This window comes from Leptonychotes weddellii, chromosome 1 (genome assembly GCF_054177405.1).
Source record: "Leptonychotes weddellii isolate Sample4059 chromosome 1, ASM5417740v2, whole genome shotgun sequence".
Lineage (NCBI taxonomy): Eukaryota > Metazoa > Chordata > Mammalia > Carnivora > Phocidae > Leptonychotes > Leptonychotes weddellii.
In genome coordinates, this window is record NC_138369.1 from 84,186,851 (window position 1) to 84,207,280 (window position 20,430).

The 20,430-nt window shown below is 42.6% G+C and overlaps 1 protein-coding gene across 2 annotated transcripts in view; it reads left to right on the forward strand.

The window, feature by feature from the left end:
- The window catches only part of GRK7 (G protein-coupled receptor kinase 7), a 34,575-nt gene extending 23,082 nt beyond the window's left edge, over window positions 1–11,493 (forward strand). Inside the window, exons 4-5 of one of the 2 annotated variants that reach the window (XR_014147273.1) lie at window positions 7,761–8,234; window positions 10,123–11,493. Coding sequence is in view for 1 of the 2 variants with exons in the window: in XM_006737464.3 (XP_006737527.2) it covers window positions 7,761–8,097 (337 nt within the window). In the remaining variant the exon portion in view is untranslated. Of the gene's footprint in view, window positions 1–7,760; window positions 9,177–10,122 lie in introns of those variants that run through there. The other variant, XM_006737464.3, reaches the window with a different exon arrangement.
- The last annotated feature ends 8,937 nt before the right edge of the window (window positions 11,494–20,430 follow it).

Below are 20,430 nucleotides of genomic sequence, written 5' to 3' on the forward strand. Positions count from 1 at the left end.
TACTTTCAAACACTGTGAGCACTTGATGTGGAATGATCTCCAAGATATATTTTAAAGTAAAAAAGTGAGTTGCAAAACAGCATACATCAAAAAACGAAAGAAAGATAGAAAGAAAGAGGAAAGGGGAAAAGAGAAGAGAAAAGAAAAGTGATCTATAATTCAAATAGTTGCATAGAATATTTTGGGCAGAGTATACAAAGAATGTATATGATTGGTGGTCTCTAATAAAAAGAAATTAGGGGCAGGTGACAGGGAGGCAAATGAAGATTTTCACTCTATAGCCCTATTATCTCTTGAATTTTGAATTGTGAATAAATGATTCAAAAAGGAATACAATTAAAACTTAAAACCCATCAGTACCAGGGCATTTTCCTTTTGAAGAAAGTCGAGTTTTATTGCTTACAGGGAATAATAAGATCAAGCTATTTTAGAAGAAACAAAATAAGTAAAAGCTGAGCTGTAAAAAGGCCCTTGGCAGTGGGTAACTGTGTTATATAGAGAAAAAACCAAGGGCTTTAGATTCGCAGACATAGACTCCCATGCCAGCTCTGTATGTCATTTTACCTCAAGCAATTGAATTACTTTCTCAGAGTCTCAATATCCTCATGTATTAAAATTGGGGATTTATGGGTATGATGATTAATTTGATGACAACTTGACTAGGCCACCATACTCAGATATTTGATCAATTATTCTAGATGCTTATGTGCAGGTATTTTTAAGATAAGCTTAATATATAAATCAGTAGCCTTTGAGTAAAGGAGATTATTGTTCATAATGTGGATGGGTCTCATCCAGTCAGTTGAAGGCCTTCACAGAAAAGGACTGACTTCCCTGGGAGAAGAGGAAATTCTGCTGGCAAACTACCTTTGGACTTGAACTGCAACTCTTCCCTGGGTCTCCAGCTTGATGACCTACCTTGCAGGATTTGGACTTGCCAAACCTCTACAATTGTGCGAGCCAATTCCTTAAAATAATCCATCCATCCTTCCTCCCTCCTTCCCTCCTCTCTCTCTCTCCATGTCTCTCTCATATACATGCACACATATTGTCAGGGAGAAAAAACTTCTCCTCTACCCTCTTAGAGGCCTGCAAACTAAACTGACAAAACACAGATTAGTAAGAGAAAAGACAGGCTTTTATTTATGCACGTATACAAGAGTTCACAGAAAAATGTGACTGGGGGGCGCCTGGGTGGCTCAGTTGGTTAAGCGACTGCCTTCGGCTCAGGTCATGATCCTGGAGTCCCGGGATCGAGTCCCGCATCAGGCTCTCTGCTCGGCAGGGAGTCTGCTTCTCCCTCTGACCCTCCTCCCTCTCATGCTCTCTGTCTCTCATTCTGTCTCAAACAAATAAATAAAATCTTTAAATAAAAAAAAGAAAAAAAGAAAAAAGAAAAATGTGACTGGGATCAGTTAGAATTATAGACCATCTTAATAGGGTAAGGGGAGGAGCAGAAGGGTACTTGCAGGAAAACAAATAATTTCTTAGAATTGCTGGGGTGGGGGGAGGGCACTTATGGGAGAACAAATGACTTTTAGGAGAATAGGTGGGAGATACGAGAGTTTTGTGACAGTGGCTATTTAGGTGTGGAGCCGACTTCTGTCACTGGTGCTAAGAGTCAGTCTTTCCCAGTTCTAAGACTCCCAGAGAGAAGATTTATGAGTTCAGTTTTTGGAGTCTCTGCTTCTAGGCAGATAAGGGAAATTCAAAACCTGTATCTGTTGACTCGCAAATGCCTTCAGCCCAAAATAATTTTTATGCTACCGTAGTACATTCTGGACCCTTTCAACATCCTGTTGGTTCTGTTTCTCTAGAGAACCCTGACTTACACAGTCGGAAACTTTGAGGTTTAGATATAACATATATAAAGTAACTGATAGCAATTATTACTAATTTGTTCTAAGAGAGATACCAGATAATATTTTGACTGAACTATGAGCTTGAATGTCTTAAATTCTTAGATTGAATTTTCAAAATTTAAAAATATATACAAATATGAAAACTACAACATGAAGTAATATGACTGCTTTTTACTATTACCCCAGAACATAGGCAGTAAAATTACCCTCAATCTCCCAAGTAGCTGCTACGGAAGGCTCTAGAACAAGGCTGCCTCAATTCAAAATATTTGAGTATGGAGGTAAGCTTTTAATTTTCGACCTCATTGTTTTAAATAGCGAAACAAGATCCATTTGTAATGACTTTCAAAGCATGACAGACACCAAACTAACAAATGAGTATTTTGAAATTTGACGGAAACTCTACATTTAAGCGAAGGAAAACGTGGAACTGATTTTGCTGTGTAGAGTCCAACGTTGTTGCATTAGTGTGATCGGAACAGGCCGCGTCATGATAACAAGCAAATCCCAAAGTCTCTGAGGCTTGCAACGACGGGAATTCTTCTCTCCCTCGCACAAAGTGCCTTATGCGTGCAGCAGCACTCCCTTCGGGCACCTCCCTTCGGAGCAGAGACTCAGAGAGCCAGGCTGCATCCATCTGACAGCTCCACTGGAGCTCGTGGCTTCCCGTCGCTGTCGCGGAGAAAAGAGCATACACAACCCCGGGGAGCTTTGTACTGCCTCCGCCCAGAAGTGACCCACTCGCGCATCACTTACACTCGCTTGTTTGCCCTGCTCAAGGTCCAAGGGTCTGGCTAGTGTCGTCTTCCCTGTGCCCAGGGAGGAGAGGAGAACCGGAAATGGTGACCCCTGACCGTCTCTACTGCCCGGGTTCTCAAGTGCAGGGAGTCTAAGAGGGCATCCCAACAGCGGCGGAGGCCGCAAAGAAAGCGAACAGCCTCTTCAGATGACCTCCCTGAAGGTGGCTTTGGGGAAAAAAGAGACAACCTGCCCGCTTGTATGTTTGATTGAAAAATCTGTCTTGACACTCTATAAACACACTTTGGGTATAGAAAATGAAATATTGACAAACTTCTTCAGGAAAATGCCACCTTAGAGCACTGGATCATTGCCTGAAGCTGCTCCATTAAGCAAAACCTTTTTATAAAGCATCTGTTGTTGTGACTGTTTTGAATAAAACTGTTCACAACATTCGAGAAAAGGCATATAAAAACCAGCTGTTCGGTGAAAGAGAAAACCTTCCAACATTTTCATTTCAACTCTCTGTATTTTTTTTTTAATTCAAATGAGATAATGTTTGATTAATCTAGTGGTGTCCTTCAAAGCCAAGCAAATGCCTACTCAACATGTTACACAGAAGAGAGGTCAAGTGCCCCCTCCCTCTTGCATTCACAAACATTTGAAATAAATTTTAAAACCCTTTTCCCTCTTTAGACATCACTGAAAGGATCTCCTCCTTTGTCTTCATAGGTCTGTGAATTAATTTTGTTTTGCATAGAAGTTGAAAGCTTTTAAAAAAAAATAAATTGAAAGCTTTTCTGAGCATCTCACAAAAGCTCCAGATAGAGTTTATGATGTTTTCTAATAAAATAAAAGCTGAAGATTACTTAAGCATTTTGCAGGTTTTCTTCTGATCAGTCAATGCAGCAGAACAAGATCAACTAATCATGCAAGTCTGACTTAAGTGCTTCTCCGACATATAATTTCATATCAATACATACTGTTCTTGGCAGACCAAGCCCCACAGAGTGGTCTTCATGTATGGTCAGGTGGTATCTTTTCTTCATTGACCGTTCCAAGAAAATCCATTGTAATCTCTATGTAGGGTTCAGTAACACAAGAGCTCCTATAAATGCTCCAAAATAGAACCTACTCCAGTCAGCAGGAGAAGTCTTCCTGCAGCTGCCAGGTTGGCTAGGGCAGAAGATGTTGCCCCCATCAACAGCCTCTCTTATTTGTCCAAAGTGCACTGCCTAAGGATGGGCCAAAAGATCCCTGCATGAAGCTGCCAGGGCAAGATTCAAGAGTAAAATAACATCCATGCTATTTCTAATTACAGAACTGAGGTAAGAGTCATTAGTGCAAAAGATAAAGTGATCAGATTTGTCGTGGTCCAGACACTGAGTAAAAGGAATAGGGACTGGAAAATCTGGTCTTTTGTTGTTGGCATCAGCAACCACAGACACTTAGTGAGAAAGGGCATAAAGCCTAGGCCCTGCCCTCCAGGGTCACCTAGTCAGGGCGCTGAGGAACATAAAGAAAACCTTTAGTGGCCTGTTGTTCCCTTATCCTCTGTGGCTCGTTGCAAAAGGGCTGAAGTGGCCATCCCTGTCGGGCAAACCAAGGCCATTTGGGCCTGTCACTTGAGGTGTTCCTTGAGAACTGTTCATACTGATGTCAAGACTGGCTTGGTGAATTTCTCAAGGTTACTGAGCCCCTGGGAACTCTTTGTTTATCCAAGTTAAAGCTGCTCAGAGTGAGTTTAAGTTGCTCTCTTGACCTGGGGGATACTGCGTTCACGCCTGCTGGTGGCCCTCAAGGTGGTACAAGCTCCTTCCTCACGTCACCTGGTCCCATTCCAGTTCCTTTGTTTTCTTTGAGACACAGAGTCTTGGGGTTCATTCCTGATTTACATAGATGGAATTCTAGCTCTATCCTTGTTCTGCCACCTTTAAATTCTTTTTTAAAGATTTTAATTATGTATTGGAGAGAGAGAGAAAGAGACAGAGATAGCGAGAGAGAAAGAGAGCAGGAGCAGGGAGGAGAGGGAGAAGCAGGCTCCCCGCCGAGCTGGGAGCCCCACGCGGGGCTCGATCCCAGGACCCCTGGGATCATGACCTGAGCCGAAGGCAGACGCTTAACCGACGGAGCCACCCAGGCGCCCCTCTATCCTTGTTCTGCCACATTTAAATTTTATCTGATACCCTCCCTACCACCAAAATCTGATACCTTAAAATGGTGAAGGTTGCTGTGAAAATTATACCTCAATAAACCTAAGAGAAAAATCCATCTTTGAAGCTTCGAAGCTATCTCAGTAACCCTCCCTCAAGGCTCTGACTCTACAGGATGTAAACCACACAGACATTGGTCAGTAGGTTCTAGTAGATGGCAAGCCTGCATTTTCCTTCCTTTAAATTGATGGAGACTTGGTGGCTTTGGGGAAAACAGAGATAGCTTGTAGTATCTCATGATACAGTTCTCCATATCTGTTTTTCAGTTGGGTCATAATGAGATAAGTCCAAGGAGTCCTGCATCATTCTGGATGGGGCTAGGCCTGAACCACAGAACAACCCAGGGAATGGCTGGACATCAGATGCCTACAGCTGGATTTCTCTTTTCCATAATAATATTTGATTACAATTTTCATTTGAAAAATTCACCTATGTTTGGCTTTTTCAGATGCACAGCCATTTATGAATGCAGAAGCAAGTGAAGAGGTTAAAAGTACAATGAAAAGACAGACAGGCATTGTTGTGATGGTTAAATGTGATAACATAAGTGCAGAGCTTAACTTTGTATTAGCTGAGAGTAGGTTCTGGATAAATGCCAGTTATTCCCACTATTATTATTAGTAATGTCATTACTGTGTTTAGAACTGTTAGAGTCCACTGCAGTAATTATCTGACATAGTAGGGAATCTGTAAGGGGGCATATGGGAGAAATCCTCAATTCTTTTCCTAAAAGTTTTTGATAACTGGAATAAAAGTAAAGGAAACCTATGAATGTGATTAATTTTTACCAAGGTTGATTTATGACAGAAATTGACTTTTCCCTAAGGGGAGACATTTCTTTCTTTTTCTTTTTCTTTTTTTTTTTTTTAAGATTTTATTTAATTCAGAGAGTGAGAGAGAGCAGGAGCAGGGGAAGGGCAGAGGGAAAGGGAGAAGCAGAACTCCCCGCTGAGCAGGGAGCCCGATGTGGGGCTCAATCCCAGGGCCCTGGGAACATGACCCGAGCCGAAGGCAGATGCTTAACTGACTGAGCCACCCAGGCACCCCTCCTTTCTTTTTTTTTTTTTAAGATTTATTTATTTATTTTAGAGAGAGAGTATACAGGGGGAGGGGCAGAGAGAGAGGAAGAGAGAGAATCTCAAGCAGACTCCCTGCTGAGTGTAGAGCCCGAGGTGGGATTCAATCCCACAACACTGAGATCATGACCCATGTCAAAATCAAGAGTCAGATGCTTAACGAACATATCTACTCACATAAAAAGGAAAAAATCATTTGAATCTGATGCCACAATACAGCCCCCTTTTTATTTCTTTAAAACCTGGACTTAAGTGTGGTCCCCAAAGATCTCCATCTCCTGTTACCCACACTCTTGTGTAATCCCTTCCCTTAGGGTGGGCTGGACTTAATTCATCTGCTTCTAACAATATGGCAGAAGTGATGAGATGTCATTTCCAAGATTAGGTAGTAAAAAGACTGTGCCTTTTATCTTGGGCTCAGGGGAAAGCCAGGTGTAAAGTTATAAGGTAGCTTTGTGGAGAGGCTCACATGGTGAGGGATGGAGACCTGCCAATAACCATGTGAGTGAGCTTGGAAGCAGATTTCCTCCCCTAGTCCCAGTTGAACCTTCAGATGAGACCACAGTGCTGATGAACAACCTCCTGAAAGACCTTGAGCCAGAGGCACCCAGTTAAGCCATTTCTAGATTCTTCACCCACAGAAACTGAGATAATAAATGTTTGTTGTTTTATTTTTCTTTTTTAAAGATTTTATTTATTTGACAAAGAGAGACACAGTGAGAGAGGGAACACAAGCAGGGGGAGTGGGAGAGGGAGAAGCAGACTTCCCCGTGGAGCAGAGAGCCCGATGTGGGGCTCGATCCCAGGACCCTGGGATCATGACCTGAGCCTAAGGCAGACGCTTAACGACTGAGCCACCCAGGCACCCAATGTTTGTTGTTTTAAGCTGCTGAATGTTGGGGCAGTTTGTTACACAGCAATAGATAACTAATACAAGAAGTTACACAATTGGGAACATACATTTTCCCCCCCTTATTCTAAGGCAAATACTGGCATAATTTCTAGCACAAGGAAAGAGGGCTTGGTAACCAATAACCATAGTCTTGAGCATTGAATGTATGCTCATTCATGCTACTAAAAATTACTAATGGATTTTTTTAAAGTCTTTAAAAGTATTGTGGCAATTGGGGGAGGTAGGTGGAGCTCCTAAAAATCATGTCATATGAAGACTGAGGCAATATGGGTGCTGTTTTTTAGGATGTGAGTGGGGCTGTGTGTGGATAGACATGCTTCCCTTGTTCTATGTGACCCTGAAGGGTAGAGCAAAATGCAATGGCTGGAAGTTGCAGGGAAGCAGGTTCTGGCCCCACTGAATTTTGCTTGTATTTCCACAAAACACTAAGAATAAAAGTCATGTCGGGTGCCTGGGTGGCTCAGTTGGTTAAACGACTGCCTTTGGCTCAGGTCATGATCCTGGAGTCCCAGGATCGAGTCCCGCATCAGGCTCCCTGCTCAGCAGGGAGTCTGCTTCTCCCTCTGATCCTCCCCCCTCTCATGCTCTCTCTCTCTCTGTCTCATTCTCTCTCTCAAATAAATAAATAAATAAATAAATAAATAATCTTAAAAAAAAAAAAGAATAAAAGTCATGTCAACTGCTTGACTCTAAAAATTAGATCTACATGTGAAGGTTATCTGCAAACAATGAAAATGCTACTGTCTGCATAAGATGGAATTGCGGGTGATTTTTTTAAATTGTGGCTGAAATTTAAAGTTATTATTTTTCCAAAGTATTCTTTACACCGTTATATTGTCTTTGCAATTAAAATGAAATCGTATTACAGGAAAAGAATGCTAGACACTTCGTATTGTTAGAACATTTCCTGTTTTGGTTTGTTACTGTGTCTCAGGCTGTCCATCTCCTTTCTTCACAGAGAAAAGTCTGATGATCCCAGGCAACACCCTTTCTTCAAAACCATCAATTTTGCTCGCCTGGAAGCTGGCCTAATTGAGCCCCCATTTGTGCCAGACCCTTCAGTGGTTTATGCCAAAGACATCGCTGAAATTGAAGATTTCTCTGAGGTTCGGGGAATTGAATTTGATGATAAAGATAAGATGTTCTTCCAAAGATTTGCAACAGGTGCTGTCCCTATAGCATGGCAGGAAGAGATTATAGAAACGGGACTGTTTGAAGAATTGAACGACCCCAACAGGCCTGCAGATTGTGGGGATGGTAATTCATCCAAGTCTGGTGTGTGTTTGTTATTATAAGTTGTTCTCTCCACCAGATAGGCAGCAGGAATCTCAGCTGACATAATCCTCGAACGTTCTTAACACATGAAAATCTGTTGAATGAGGACTGATCAATCAGGAGGGGCATTTCAACCATAGAACAGTTCAAAGGACAGGTGAGCTCACCACTAGGACACATTTTTCTCCCCTCTCCCCTCCCCTTCTCTCCCCTCTCTCCTTCCCTTCCTCTTCTCCTCTCCTTTCCTCTCCTCTCCTTCTTTCCTTCCTTCTTTCTCTCTCTCTCTTTCCCCCCACTTCTTTCTTCTTTCTCTCTTTTTTCAAAAAGATGAGTAAAGTCTCAGTTTTCACTGAGGACTGGGAAAAGGAACACTCAGGTCTATTTTGATAAACTAAAAGCATGAGCCCTCCACCATCATGTCCCTGAAAATTACACCAAGTCCTAGGAATAGAGAATGGAACGTTGTGGTATACTCAGAAAATGAGCATTTGCAATTCTTGGTAAATAATCATTTTAGTTTTTCTTTGTTTATATCCTTTCTTCCCTTCATCTTTCAGTATTTCTTCTGCTTCTATACTTATAAAAAGGATTTGAAAGCTGGAAATAAATGTTCCTGATATTCTCCCCCTAAAAAGGAGTGGATTGTAATATATTGGCAATATTTTAAATTACAGAATAATTTTTAATTTACCGAGAGTCTCTTTTTCATATTTTTGAAATATTTTACCATTATAATGTTGAAGTATTTTAAATGGAAACATTCATGAGATCTGTGAATTAAGGTATTCTGTAAGTTGAGTCCTTTAGGTAACATGCTACAAATTGCTTACATGTATTTTTCCACATGCCATTGGTTCCCAAACTTTGCTGAACTTTAGAATCACCTAGGGATCTTTTAAAAATATCAATATCTGACTCCTACCCCCATATTTTAATTGATCTGGGGGAGGCAGCCTGGGCATCTAGATTTTCAGAAGCTCCCCAGGTACTTCTTTTTTTTTTTTTTAAGATTTTATTTATTTATTCATGAGAGACAGAGAGAGAGAGAGGCAGAGGGAGAAGCAGGCTCCCAAGAAGCAGGGAGCCCGATGCGGGACTTGATCCCAGGACCCTGGGATCATGACCTGAGCCGAAGGCAGACGCTTAACCATCTGAGCCACCCAGGCGCCCTCCCCAGGTACTTCTGATGTGTGGCACGTTTGAGAACCAGAGCCATGTAGGCTGAAACGCTGTTATGTATGGGTTCCTGTCTTGGCTGCTCAAAGTTTCAATTATACATTTGACAGCAACTTTTCAAATACCCAAAAAACATGTAATTTTGGCAATTGCAGTATATATGAAACTGAACATCATCTATATTCATCTTGTAGACTTTCCTGTCCTTGTACACTTTAGTTCTTCCCACATATCTTGTGAAGTAGACTCTTGGCTATTTCAAGACCTGAAGGAGAAATATGGCCTTGGCAGCTGATTTGAAAAAATGGTAGCCCTCAGTTCAAGTGGCTGCCCAGCCAGCACTTTACTGTAGAATTAGCACTTCTCAAGAGCACAGCCAAAGTGAAAATTCTAAGGGTGTAAAAAAATATTCTGGACACAATTATAAATCTGAGATGATTATACTTATAAAGAAAAAAGGGGGGGCACCTGGCTGGCTCAGCTGGTAGAGCATGTGACCCTCGATCTGGGGTCGTGAGTTCAAGCCCCATGTTGGGCATAGAGCTTATGAAAAAAAATAATAAATGAAATCTTAAGAAAGGATAAAAAAAGATATATGTGTGCATAAGGAAATCTCACTTGTGCCAGCGGTGACAAACCTGGCTGAAATCATTTTAAAAGTTTTATCTCTTGAGTACAGGAGCCAAGAGTTGCAAAAATACTCGTCAAAAAATATTTGGTTAACTGGAACCCAGCCAACAGTAATCCTCAACTACAAGACAGCATTGGCCATATCCTGCACAGTAAGTAAGAAGTAAGAAATCCTGTCAGACTTGAGTCCTGGGTTAGCACACCTGCTACTCACCTTCCTGCTCATTCTCTATCCTCAGCAAGCTCTTGATGCTCCAAATACTGCCCTGGAGATACTGCAGAGTCCTGGGTCATCAAAGCACATACAGGCGTGTCCAGCAGATTCTTTTTCCTAAGGCAAGAAAGTAGATTAAAATTTGATGAAATTCGTAACAAGTCTATTTTAACAAAAAACAAATTCACAGTTAACAGAAATCCAACTAACCAGAGCATTCCAAGAGTAGAGGTCTTAGTATTTAGCTTTATAATTAGACATTTAAAAGTAATGTCTTATTGCATTGGTTCCTTAATGTGAATGTCTATTGCTTTTGATAAACTTTAATACAAATCTGTGTTTCATTTCTTAAAACTAACTCAGGAAAGTAATTGAGTAAGATAACTATATTCAAACAATCACCAAGTAAATATGTGTTGAGCTAAGTTACACATTGAGCCCTATCCTGGACATTTGGGGGACACCATTGAGAAATAAGACAACTGTCTAAGAGAGGCTATATGGTGTAGGGTAGAATGCAGACTCCTGTCATTGCTATTTTTCACATTTTAAATGAGAAACTGGGGCACCTTGGTGGCTCAGTCAGTTGAGCGTATGACTTTTGATTTCAGCTCAGGTCATGATCTCAGGATCATGGGATCAGGCCCAGCATCAGGCTCTGTGGTCAGTGGGGAGTCGGCTTGGGATTCTCTCTCTCCCTCTCCCTCTGCCCTCCTCCCCCACTCCCTCTCTCTCTGAAATAAATAAACAAATCTTAAACAAATGAGAAACTGAAGCTCAGAGATGTTCTGTAGCTTGTCCAAGGTCACACAGCTTTTCAGGGAGGGGTGTAGCAAAGACTAGAAATAATGTATATGAAGCACATAGCACATGACTTGCATACTGTAGGGGCATAATAGATTGAAGACTATAGTCAGTAAGTAGCAGCAGGTCAAATGATTCTAGGTCAGTGAACACACTAGTAAGAGCTAAACTTGGCCACCTTAATTAAAAGGTCCAAAGGAGGTGAGAGATGGAAGAGAGCTGCGTCCCAGGGAGCAGTTTAAAAGGAAAGTTTTTATGCACAATGAAAGAAAAAACTAATTAGAATAAATGGAGACATTGGAGTCCATCCCAGGCCCCATCCTCATCACATGCTAGGTACAGGACCCACCTGGGCCACTTCAGAGTGAAGGAGGCTTCTGGCTAAAGGGTGGGGCAGGTGAGAGGCAGAGCTGATCTGGGAGATTAAATATCGGAGATGGAGAGAAATAAGTGAATGTAGAGCCATCTGCGCAGGTCGTGGGTGGGATTTAAGTAAAAAATAAGACGAAACCAGATGTTTCACCAAAAGAAGAAAGTGATTTTTGAAAGGGGATGATGCTTGCTTATTTTCCAAAAGTGAAATTGAGCTTATGTTTTTTTTTCTTTTTTTTTTTTATTCTTATGTTAATCCCCATACATTACAAGAGCTTATGTTTTTATAGAGAAGTTTCATAAACATAATGAAACATCAGGGGAAACAAACACATATATGAGTGAGGTATTCAGACAAAGAAGAACCAGAGTGAAGTCATCTTTATTCTTCCAGTTTGTCAGGTTATCTGGAATGTTTGTTTCCTACAGGAGGAGATCGGTTTAAAGGAGATGGATAAGTTGCAGGAAGGGACATAGAGGTACCATCAAAGCAGAAGGTATGCATGAGGTTTTCAAAGAAAACAGTGATGAATTCTTGAGTTTAAGATTGCATACCACAGGGCGCCTGGGTGGCTCAGCTGGTTGAGCGACTGCCTTCAGCTCAGGTCATGATCCTGGAGTTCCGGGATCAAGTCCCGCGTCGGGCTCCCTGCTCGGTGGAGGGTCTGCTTCTCCCTCTGATCCTCTTCCCTCTCGTGCTCTCTGTCTCTCATTCTCTCTCTCTCTCAAATAAATAAATAAAATCTTTAAAAAAAAAAAAAGATTGCATGCCACAAAGAGTTAAAAAATACTCTCAATTGTTTATTTTCAATACCAGGTTTAAGATGTTTTTTATTTAGGTGACCAGGCATGGAAGTGAAAATTCAATTAATTGGCTTCTTAGAAATTACACGTCTTGAAATCATGAGAGTCTACCTGATCAATTTTTAAAGGTTATTATATTGTATGTATCATTAGGGCATTTTAATAATAAAACTTGATTTATGTAAATTGTTTGGACATGAAAACAAGTGAAAATACATAATCCTTGCTTCTTAAAGAGTTGTCCTGGGCAGTTTTAAATCTTAAGAGTTTAAAAAAAAAAATGACACAAGGAAAAAAAATAAATGCAAGAAGGGGGGTGCCAGGAAGACTTATCATATTAGCCATTTTTTTTTTTTAAGATTTTATTTATTTGACAGCGAGAGAGGGAACACAAGCAGCAGGAGTGGGAGAGGGAGAAGCAGGCTTCCCGCGGAGCGGGGAGCCCGATGCGGGGCTCAATCCCAGGACCCTGGGACAATGACCTGAGCCGAAGGCAGACGCTTAACGACTGAGCCACCCAGGCGCCCTCATATTAGCCATTTTGATTATCAAAAAATTTTTCAAAGACTTACTGAGTTTTCTTGGATCATCTAGGATAAATAATTGCAGTTATTTAGGTTTAGTTATTTGTTCAATACATACCGCTACCTGCGTGTGCCAGGCTCCATTTTGGTTTGGGGAGAGATGCTTGGTTTTCTCCCTTTACGATTTTTAGATTGGAAAGTGCTTTTGTTGCCCATGTGTGTCAGTAAACCTTTATATCTCTCTGGGTAGAGATGAATTTTGTTCTTCCCACTTTTTCTCAAGTTTTCTGTACTGACCACATTTTTATTTTAAAAATCAGGAAAAAAATGTATTATTTAAAGCAAGTCGGGCTCCATCATAGCTGGACCTCGGTGTGTGCCCCGCAGCTGATATTTTATAAAAGTAAAATTGGAGACCCTCTGACCATCCCTCAAATTTTTTTTGAAATTTTACGGACCTGTGAGATTTCAAAATCTGGGAACCCCTGAACCAAATGACCTTGAACGCTCTGATTGTAAGGAAACATTTGTGCTTCAGTGGAAAACTGATGCATTGCCTGGAGGAGGATATGCAAACTTCTGTAAAAGACCAGAGTGTAAATATTTTAGACTTTGCAAATGGCAACTACTTATCTCTACCTTTGTAATAGGAAAGCAGCCACAGATAATGCAAGAAGGAATAAGTATGGCTGTGTGCCAATAAAGTTTTATTTATAAAAAACAGGTAGTAGGGCACCTGGGTGGCTCAGTTGGTTGAGCGACTGCCTTCGGCTCAGGTCATGATCCTGGAGTCCCGGGATCGAGTCCCGCATCGGGCTCCCTGCTCGGCGGGGAGTCTGCTTCTCCCTCTGACCCTCCCCCCTCTCATGCTCTATCTCATTCTCTCAAATAAATAAATAAAAATCTTTAAAAAAAAAACAAAAACAGGTAGTAGGACTAGATTTGGCCCACAAGCAGTAATTTACGGATCCTAGTCATAAATTATCTTACTACTAAACTGAAGAGGTTATCTGACTCTAAAGGAGCTATTTTACAACTCTATAAACCGGATAACTAATGGGAATGCAAAATAATTCTTGTCTATAGACATGCAAATAACCCCACCACCACCACCACCATTAGTTGGTCAGGGCTAAGATAACAAAGTATTGCAAACTGGGTGGCTTGAAAACCAGAAATTTATTATCTCACAGTTCTGGAGGCTCCAAGTCCAAAATCAAGGTGTCAGTGCGATTGATTTCTTTTGAGGCCTCTCTCCTTGACTTCTACAAGACTGTCTTCTCCTGTCTGCCCATGATCTTCCTGCCGTGGGTCTCTGTGTCCTAATTTATTCTTATAAGGACACTAGTCATATTGGATTAGGGCCCATACTAATGACCTCATTTTAACTTAATCGCCTCTTTTAAAGACCCTATCTCCAAATACAGTCGCAGTCTGGGGTACCTGGGGGTTAGGACTTTAACGTAGGAATTTTGAGAGATACAACTCAGCCCAACACCCCCCTAAGCCAGTTTTATGTGTATTTGCTCTTTCATTTCAACATTCCTTTATTGCATACAGATGTATGGTTTTTATTACTTTTTTTCAACTGGTTGTAACACCAGTTTTCTCATGAATGCGTTAAATAAAAATCTTTTTTTTTTTTTTTTTTTTATTCATGAGAGACAGAGCGAGAGAGAAAGGCAGAGGGAGAAGCAGGCTCCCAAGGAGCAGGGAGCCCGATGCGGGACTCGATCCCAGGACCCTGGGATCATGACCTGAGCTGAAGGCAGACGCTTAACCATCTGAGCCACCCAGGCGCCCTAAATAAAAATCTTTAACATGTATTCATTTTTATTTCTGTATGACAGTCACGATTTTACTTTTTTTTTTTTTTTTGGAGGATTATCCATTGACACAGCCCAGAATGTCATAATGCCATCAAGGAACCTGAGGCATATTTTTGAAATTCTGCTTCCATTAACGAAAGTTCACACCAAGAGCCCTTTCTCTTGTTCTCTTATGAAACAGCAGAAAGAAGAGCCCCTAAATAGGGGGCTGGTGGGAGTGGTGGCAAGCCCAGAAAGCAGCTAGCATTTCCCCAGCAGTTTGGTTGAGGTGCGTGGGCCAGCTGAGTAGTACATATTTTTCAACCAGTTCTCTTCGCCCTGCCTCTCCCATCTGCACCGCCAGTTGTCAAGTGCATTCCTGCCGTGCCCATACTTCCTGCATGCCGCAGGAGACGCTATTGGGGAAAGAGAGGCAGAGAGGAGAAAGCCAGGAGCCAGAAGAACCAAGAACAGCTTCAGAGGTTCACCTGCTAGTACACGGTGTGCTGAGCCCCCGAGGCAAGCAGGCATTCCAGAGACACGCCCAGTGGCAGGCACCATTTTCAAGTCCCTGTACTAACAACTCCCCTGCAAGTTTGCCAGGTCCAATGCAGGATGTCAGTTACGTTTGAACTGCTGAAAGCAAATTAATTTTTTTTCTAGCATCATTAGGTCCCCAATGTTGCACCAGACATACCTCGGCTAAAAAATTATCTGTCGTGCATGAGTATAGATAATCAAATAGGAATAGTCTGTGGTCAGGATGGGAGAAAGCACAGGAAAACTAGCCCAGCACCTGGCTCACAGTCAGAGTGAATTGCCCGAATCTATCAATTCTGTGCTCCAATACAGCTTCTGCAAATTTCTGTGGCCAGTCCACACGTGTGCTCGCTCCCATTCGAGGAGCTGGCCAGGCGGTGTGGGCAGCATCACCGCTGCTACTGCCAATAATAATGATGCCACAAAAGTTTCCAGTGGCTGAGCACCTACTATGTGCTGGGCACTGTACTTGGTACCTTTTGTGTATTACTCCCAAGGCTCACAGTCATCCTGTGAAGTCGGCATTATTTTCTGCATTTTATTGATGAAGAAAAGAAAGCTGCAGAGGTTAATAGTCTTCTTCAAGTACACAGTTCAGTGCTGAGTAAACCCAGGTCCGCCTGACACCTCTTGGCTCTGAGGTCATTGGTTTCCCGGGTAGGAGCTGCCTCTGTCCCTATTCCCGGCAATGTTTCCTGTGAGGCTCAGAGCAGACTTAGTGGACCAAACCCAAGGAAGAAATAATTTCTAAGAAATATTCTGTAGGCCCTAGATGGAGTAGCAGGGCTGGGACTAGAGTGAGGTGAACGGGGCAGCCAGGGTATCATATTTAAGGCAGCGCTCGGTCTCAGGAGCACACAAGTGGCATGGAAACGTGCACAAACTGAAAGTGAATGTTCCAGTCGCGCACCTTGGACCTTGCATCTCACTCACCCAACTTCTGGTCCTGTGGGCTAATGGCTCGGTGTAGATACTTAGAAAAATCCTTTTGAAACTACACTTCTTTATTTCTTTGTCCCCTCAAAAATAATCATATACATTCACTCGTTCAACAAATACTAATTCAGGGTTTACCATGTACTAGGCCTTGTGGTAGGAGACAGGAATTGAGCCCAAGACAGACCATGACCACCCTGAATACTTCCCCCTTTGGCTGGATATCTCTATGAGCCAATGTGGATCAATAATTTTTCCTGCTTCTCTTTATTTGATGCCAAGGACCAAGAAGCATAATGCCTAGGGGGATTTAAGAACCAGAATCCAGTTTTCCCTCTTCCTTTCCTCTTTATAAGAATTTCTCAGGGCGCCTGGGTGGCTCAGTTGGTTAAGCAACTGCCTTCAGCTCAGGTCATGATACTGGAGTCCCCAGATCGAGTCCCGCATCGGGCTCCCTGCTCAGCAGGGAGTCTGCTTCTCCCTCTCCCGCTCCCCCCTCTTGTGCTCTGTCTCTAAAATAAATAAATAAAATCTTTAAAAAAAAAAAAAAAAAGAATTTCTCCCAGGTTTATGCTTTAAAAATCCTTGTTCTTGGGGCGCCTGGGTGGCTCAGTTGGTTAAGCGACTGCCTTCGGCTCAGGTCATGATCCTGGAGTCCTGGGATCGAGTCCTGCATCGGGCTCTCTGCTCTGCGGGGAGTCTGCTTCTCCCTCTGACCCTCCCCCCTCTCATGTGCTCTCTCTCTCTCCCTCATTCTCTCTGTCTCAAATAAATAAATAAATAATCTTTATAAAAAAAAAAATCCTTGTTCTTAAAAAGCTGTGCAATTAGGACTTGTAAACTCCTTATTACATCTCCCTTAAAGTGGAAAGTTACAGGCAGGCTAAAAGACACATCCAGACTGGATCTCGGCGAATGTTTTTTTAACAAATGCCAGTGGAATGAAGGGGAGAAGGCCGCTTGGGCACATGTCATAACTGGTAACAAGGCAGACAATGGTGAAATAGCAACTCAACCAAACAAACATTCGGATGCCCTTGTCCACGCCCGGCTTCCTGGGGAGTGGCGTGCCCTCCGGCCCTCACCTTTGCTTGGTTCTGTGCTGGGCTGGGCCCATAAAACAGAAGAGCAGATACTGCAGGGCAGAAGTTTGCCTGGGCATGTGGAATTTTCACTGTTTTTATTACTTTATGCATCTTCACTGGCAACATTTCATAGTCCAGCGTTTGATCAATTCTGTCACCTAGTTCTGACATGCAGTGTGTAGGCTGTTCAGTCATCTTGCCTCTCCCTCCCACAGTCCCCTCTAGTCACTTTGTCACTCACCCTGCCCTACGCCACCATGTGTGGCGATGCAGAAAGGAAGTGAAATAAATCCCTCCATTTGATTTTGGAAGAGGAGTTTAAGAAGAAGGTAGAAACCATGAACTGACATCTGGATTCTCTGAGAATTTAAATGATCTACTCTATCTGCTCACCTTCTCCCACCCACCACCCCCTTCTTTATTTTCCTGTAGCAGAGAAAGCTCAGCTAATTCATCTCAGATGTTACCTTAAGTTGAGAATCTTCTTGTGTGTAACACTGGAGACCCACAGAAGGAGCCAGTTGCTTTTCCTCCTCCCCTGCATGGTGACTGTCTTGCCGGTAAAAGTGACTGACTATAAGCCAGCATTACTCCACACAAGGAACAAGGAACAGTGGAGAAGACAATGAGCAAAATGCAATTCTAACTCAAAGTTTACTTTCAGTTACACTCCCATGCCGCCAAAGCCTGACTTGGGGAGAATGGGTGTGAAAAGTTTCCTTTGGCAAAACTTCCAGAGGGAATGTTTGGGAGGTAACAGACGACTGCAATATCGCGTCGCGAGGACAGACCTGCCCTTGGCCCAGGGAACGGATGGTGCGCACCTCTTCTCAACTCCACTTTCAGCCTCCCCTGACTTCATCTTGGTAGCGTGAATTAGGCCATGGTGGGTAGATCTGCAACCCAAAAAAACAGCGGATCCCACAATTAAGGGTTTGTTTCCCTGGAGAGTGGGTTGTTAAGCATTTACCAGCACTTCACTGACTTGCCCCTGAAATAAACTGTGGTTGGTTAGTTGTGACTCGGTCCAGAATCTGGCAAGGTGTACCCCAAGCTTGGTTCCATTTTTAGGAGATAGACAAGGTTGTAGGGGAGAAACCAACTAGAGTCACAAGTCACAGCCCATGGAAGATATTCACCAGACAGAGAGGCTAAGAAATGCCAGGGAAAGCTAGATACAAAGCTTCCAATATCTAAAAGATGAGAGAACATGAAAGTCAGGGGCAAGGACCAGAACCAGAACAACAACCAAAAAAGAAACAAATACAGAGATAGGAAAACAGACTGAGTGGTCTATAAACTCACTACAGAAATTTTACATAATGTCCTGATAGCTTGAATCATCACTCCACAGTGGGGGGTTCATTAAAAATGTGATGAAGCTCATGGTGGCATGTGATTTATTTGATTAAAGTTACTTTACATTAATGGGATCTGCCACTTCTTCCATATGCACTGTCTTAAAGCAAACCTGATTCATTTACCTGCAAAAGTAGAAAACAGAGAGAGTTGCAAGTGTCCCCCATAAGCTCCTGAGAAAGACTTCCTTCTAATGAGAATTCTGTCCTTCAGGCATAAACACCACCCCAAGCACCTGCCACAAACCTAAACCATAGACCCCAAACCTGCAATTATGAGCGGCTGGGTTGCTGAACATCACTGAGAAGACATTGGAACTCCCTCCTGCCCCGAAGTTCCCCCTTCTAAAAGTTTTGAGATCGGAGGATCAGATATTAAGGAACATGTGGTGGGCTGAATATTCGTGTCCTAATTCCCTATAAATGCTATATGGCAAAAGGGGCTTTGTAGACGTGATTAATTTAAGGACCTTGAGATAAGGAGATGATCATGAACAATCACAACCCTCCTTCTAAGAGGGATACAGGAGGAGTTGGTCAGAGAAAGCTGTGTGATACAGAGAAGCTGATGCCGTTGGTGGAGTCGTGCACACGGAAGAAAAAGGGCCACAAGCCGACGAATAAAGGAAGTCACTAGAGACTAAATAAAACAAGGAAATGGATTCTCCCCAGATCCTTGAGAAGGAACAAGCCCACAGCCAATACATGGACTTTTAGCCCAGTGAAACTTTTGGGTTTGGGATTTCTGGCCTCCAGAACTATAAGAGAATAAATTTGTGTTATTAATTTTGTGGTAATTTATTACAGCAGCCATAGAAAACTAATACAGGATATAACATACTTTTCCCAGCCTTGGAATTAAAGAATTTTCTGAGGCCTTAGGAGAGTTAGGAAAACACAAGGTCAAATTATTCTGCAAAAGGATAAATATGAATTTCACTAATGAGCAGACCATGTCCCCTGTTCCCCAACCCTGACCTTGACCCTGCCCCAGGCCTTCTACTTTCTAGGCTTGTTAGAGGAAAGACATGAGAGGAAGAAGAAAGGGGTTATATATCAGCCTACCCAAAAATGACCTCTCCTCCTTCCTTGCACACAGATGTCAAATATTTCCGAGGGAAGCCACATGCCCTGACCTAGAGGATGAATTAGGATTGGTCTTTTTGCCAGTAATTGGGCTAGACATTGTCATGTGACCTCACCCTGGTCAATGAGAGTAAACAGCTGCTTGTTGGGCTGTTCTTAGATGGATTTTTTGGCCTAAATAAGAGAGAGACATGTGGGAAAAAAAGCCATTTTGACCCCTTCCTTTTTTATGCCATCGTGTTATAAGAGGACAATGATGCCTTGCCCTGGGGCAGCCATCTGCAACCGTAGGTCATGGGCTTGAAAACAAGAGCTAACACACCAGGAGGCAGAGCGGCAAGATGGAAGGACCTGGGTTTTTGATGACATCACTGAGCTGTCACACATACTGGGCAACCCTCCTTCTTTCAGACTTCTTAAGGAGCTCGTAGCCTCTTTAGAGTTTAGATTTGCACTGACAGCCGAGTTTCTGACTACTTGCTGCCAAACACATTTAAAGAATGAAAGAAGGAAGGAAAGAAGAAAGAAGGAAAGCCAGAGGAATGCAGGTCGGCCTTTGCAGAAGTGAGCTGTCAAGTCTATAGCTGCTGCCAGACCCCAAAAGTGAGAGTCCCCGAAGTGGACTGGAGGACTTCCTGTGGGGACAGGGGGCACCCAGCACACCTTTGGCTAGTAAAACTACATTTGTGCTCTGCCTGCTTACCACAAATCCCTTCTCAAACCCTGGGGCCAGTTATGCAAGTGACAGTGTCACCTAGGGCACCAGCACCAAAACCATGAGAAAAGCATGTGGCAGCAAACATCGAATAGTCATAGGGAAAAATTAATTTTTTTTAACTCTCTTACCCTAATCCAGAATTTGATGTGATCTGGATTTGGATTACATATGGTAAGAGGCACACTATTTTTGGTGTTCCAACTCCCAAACAGTGAAATCACAGAGTCATTAATTGTACCAGCTCTAGGGCCAGGCGGCTTAGGTGTGAATCCTAGCTCTGTTACTCACCGGTTGTATG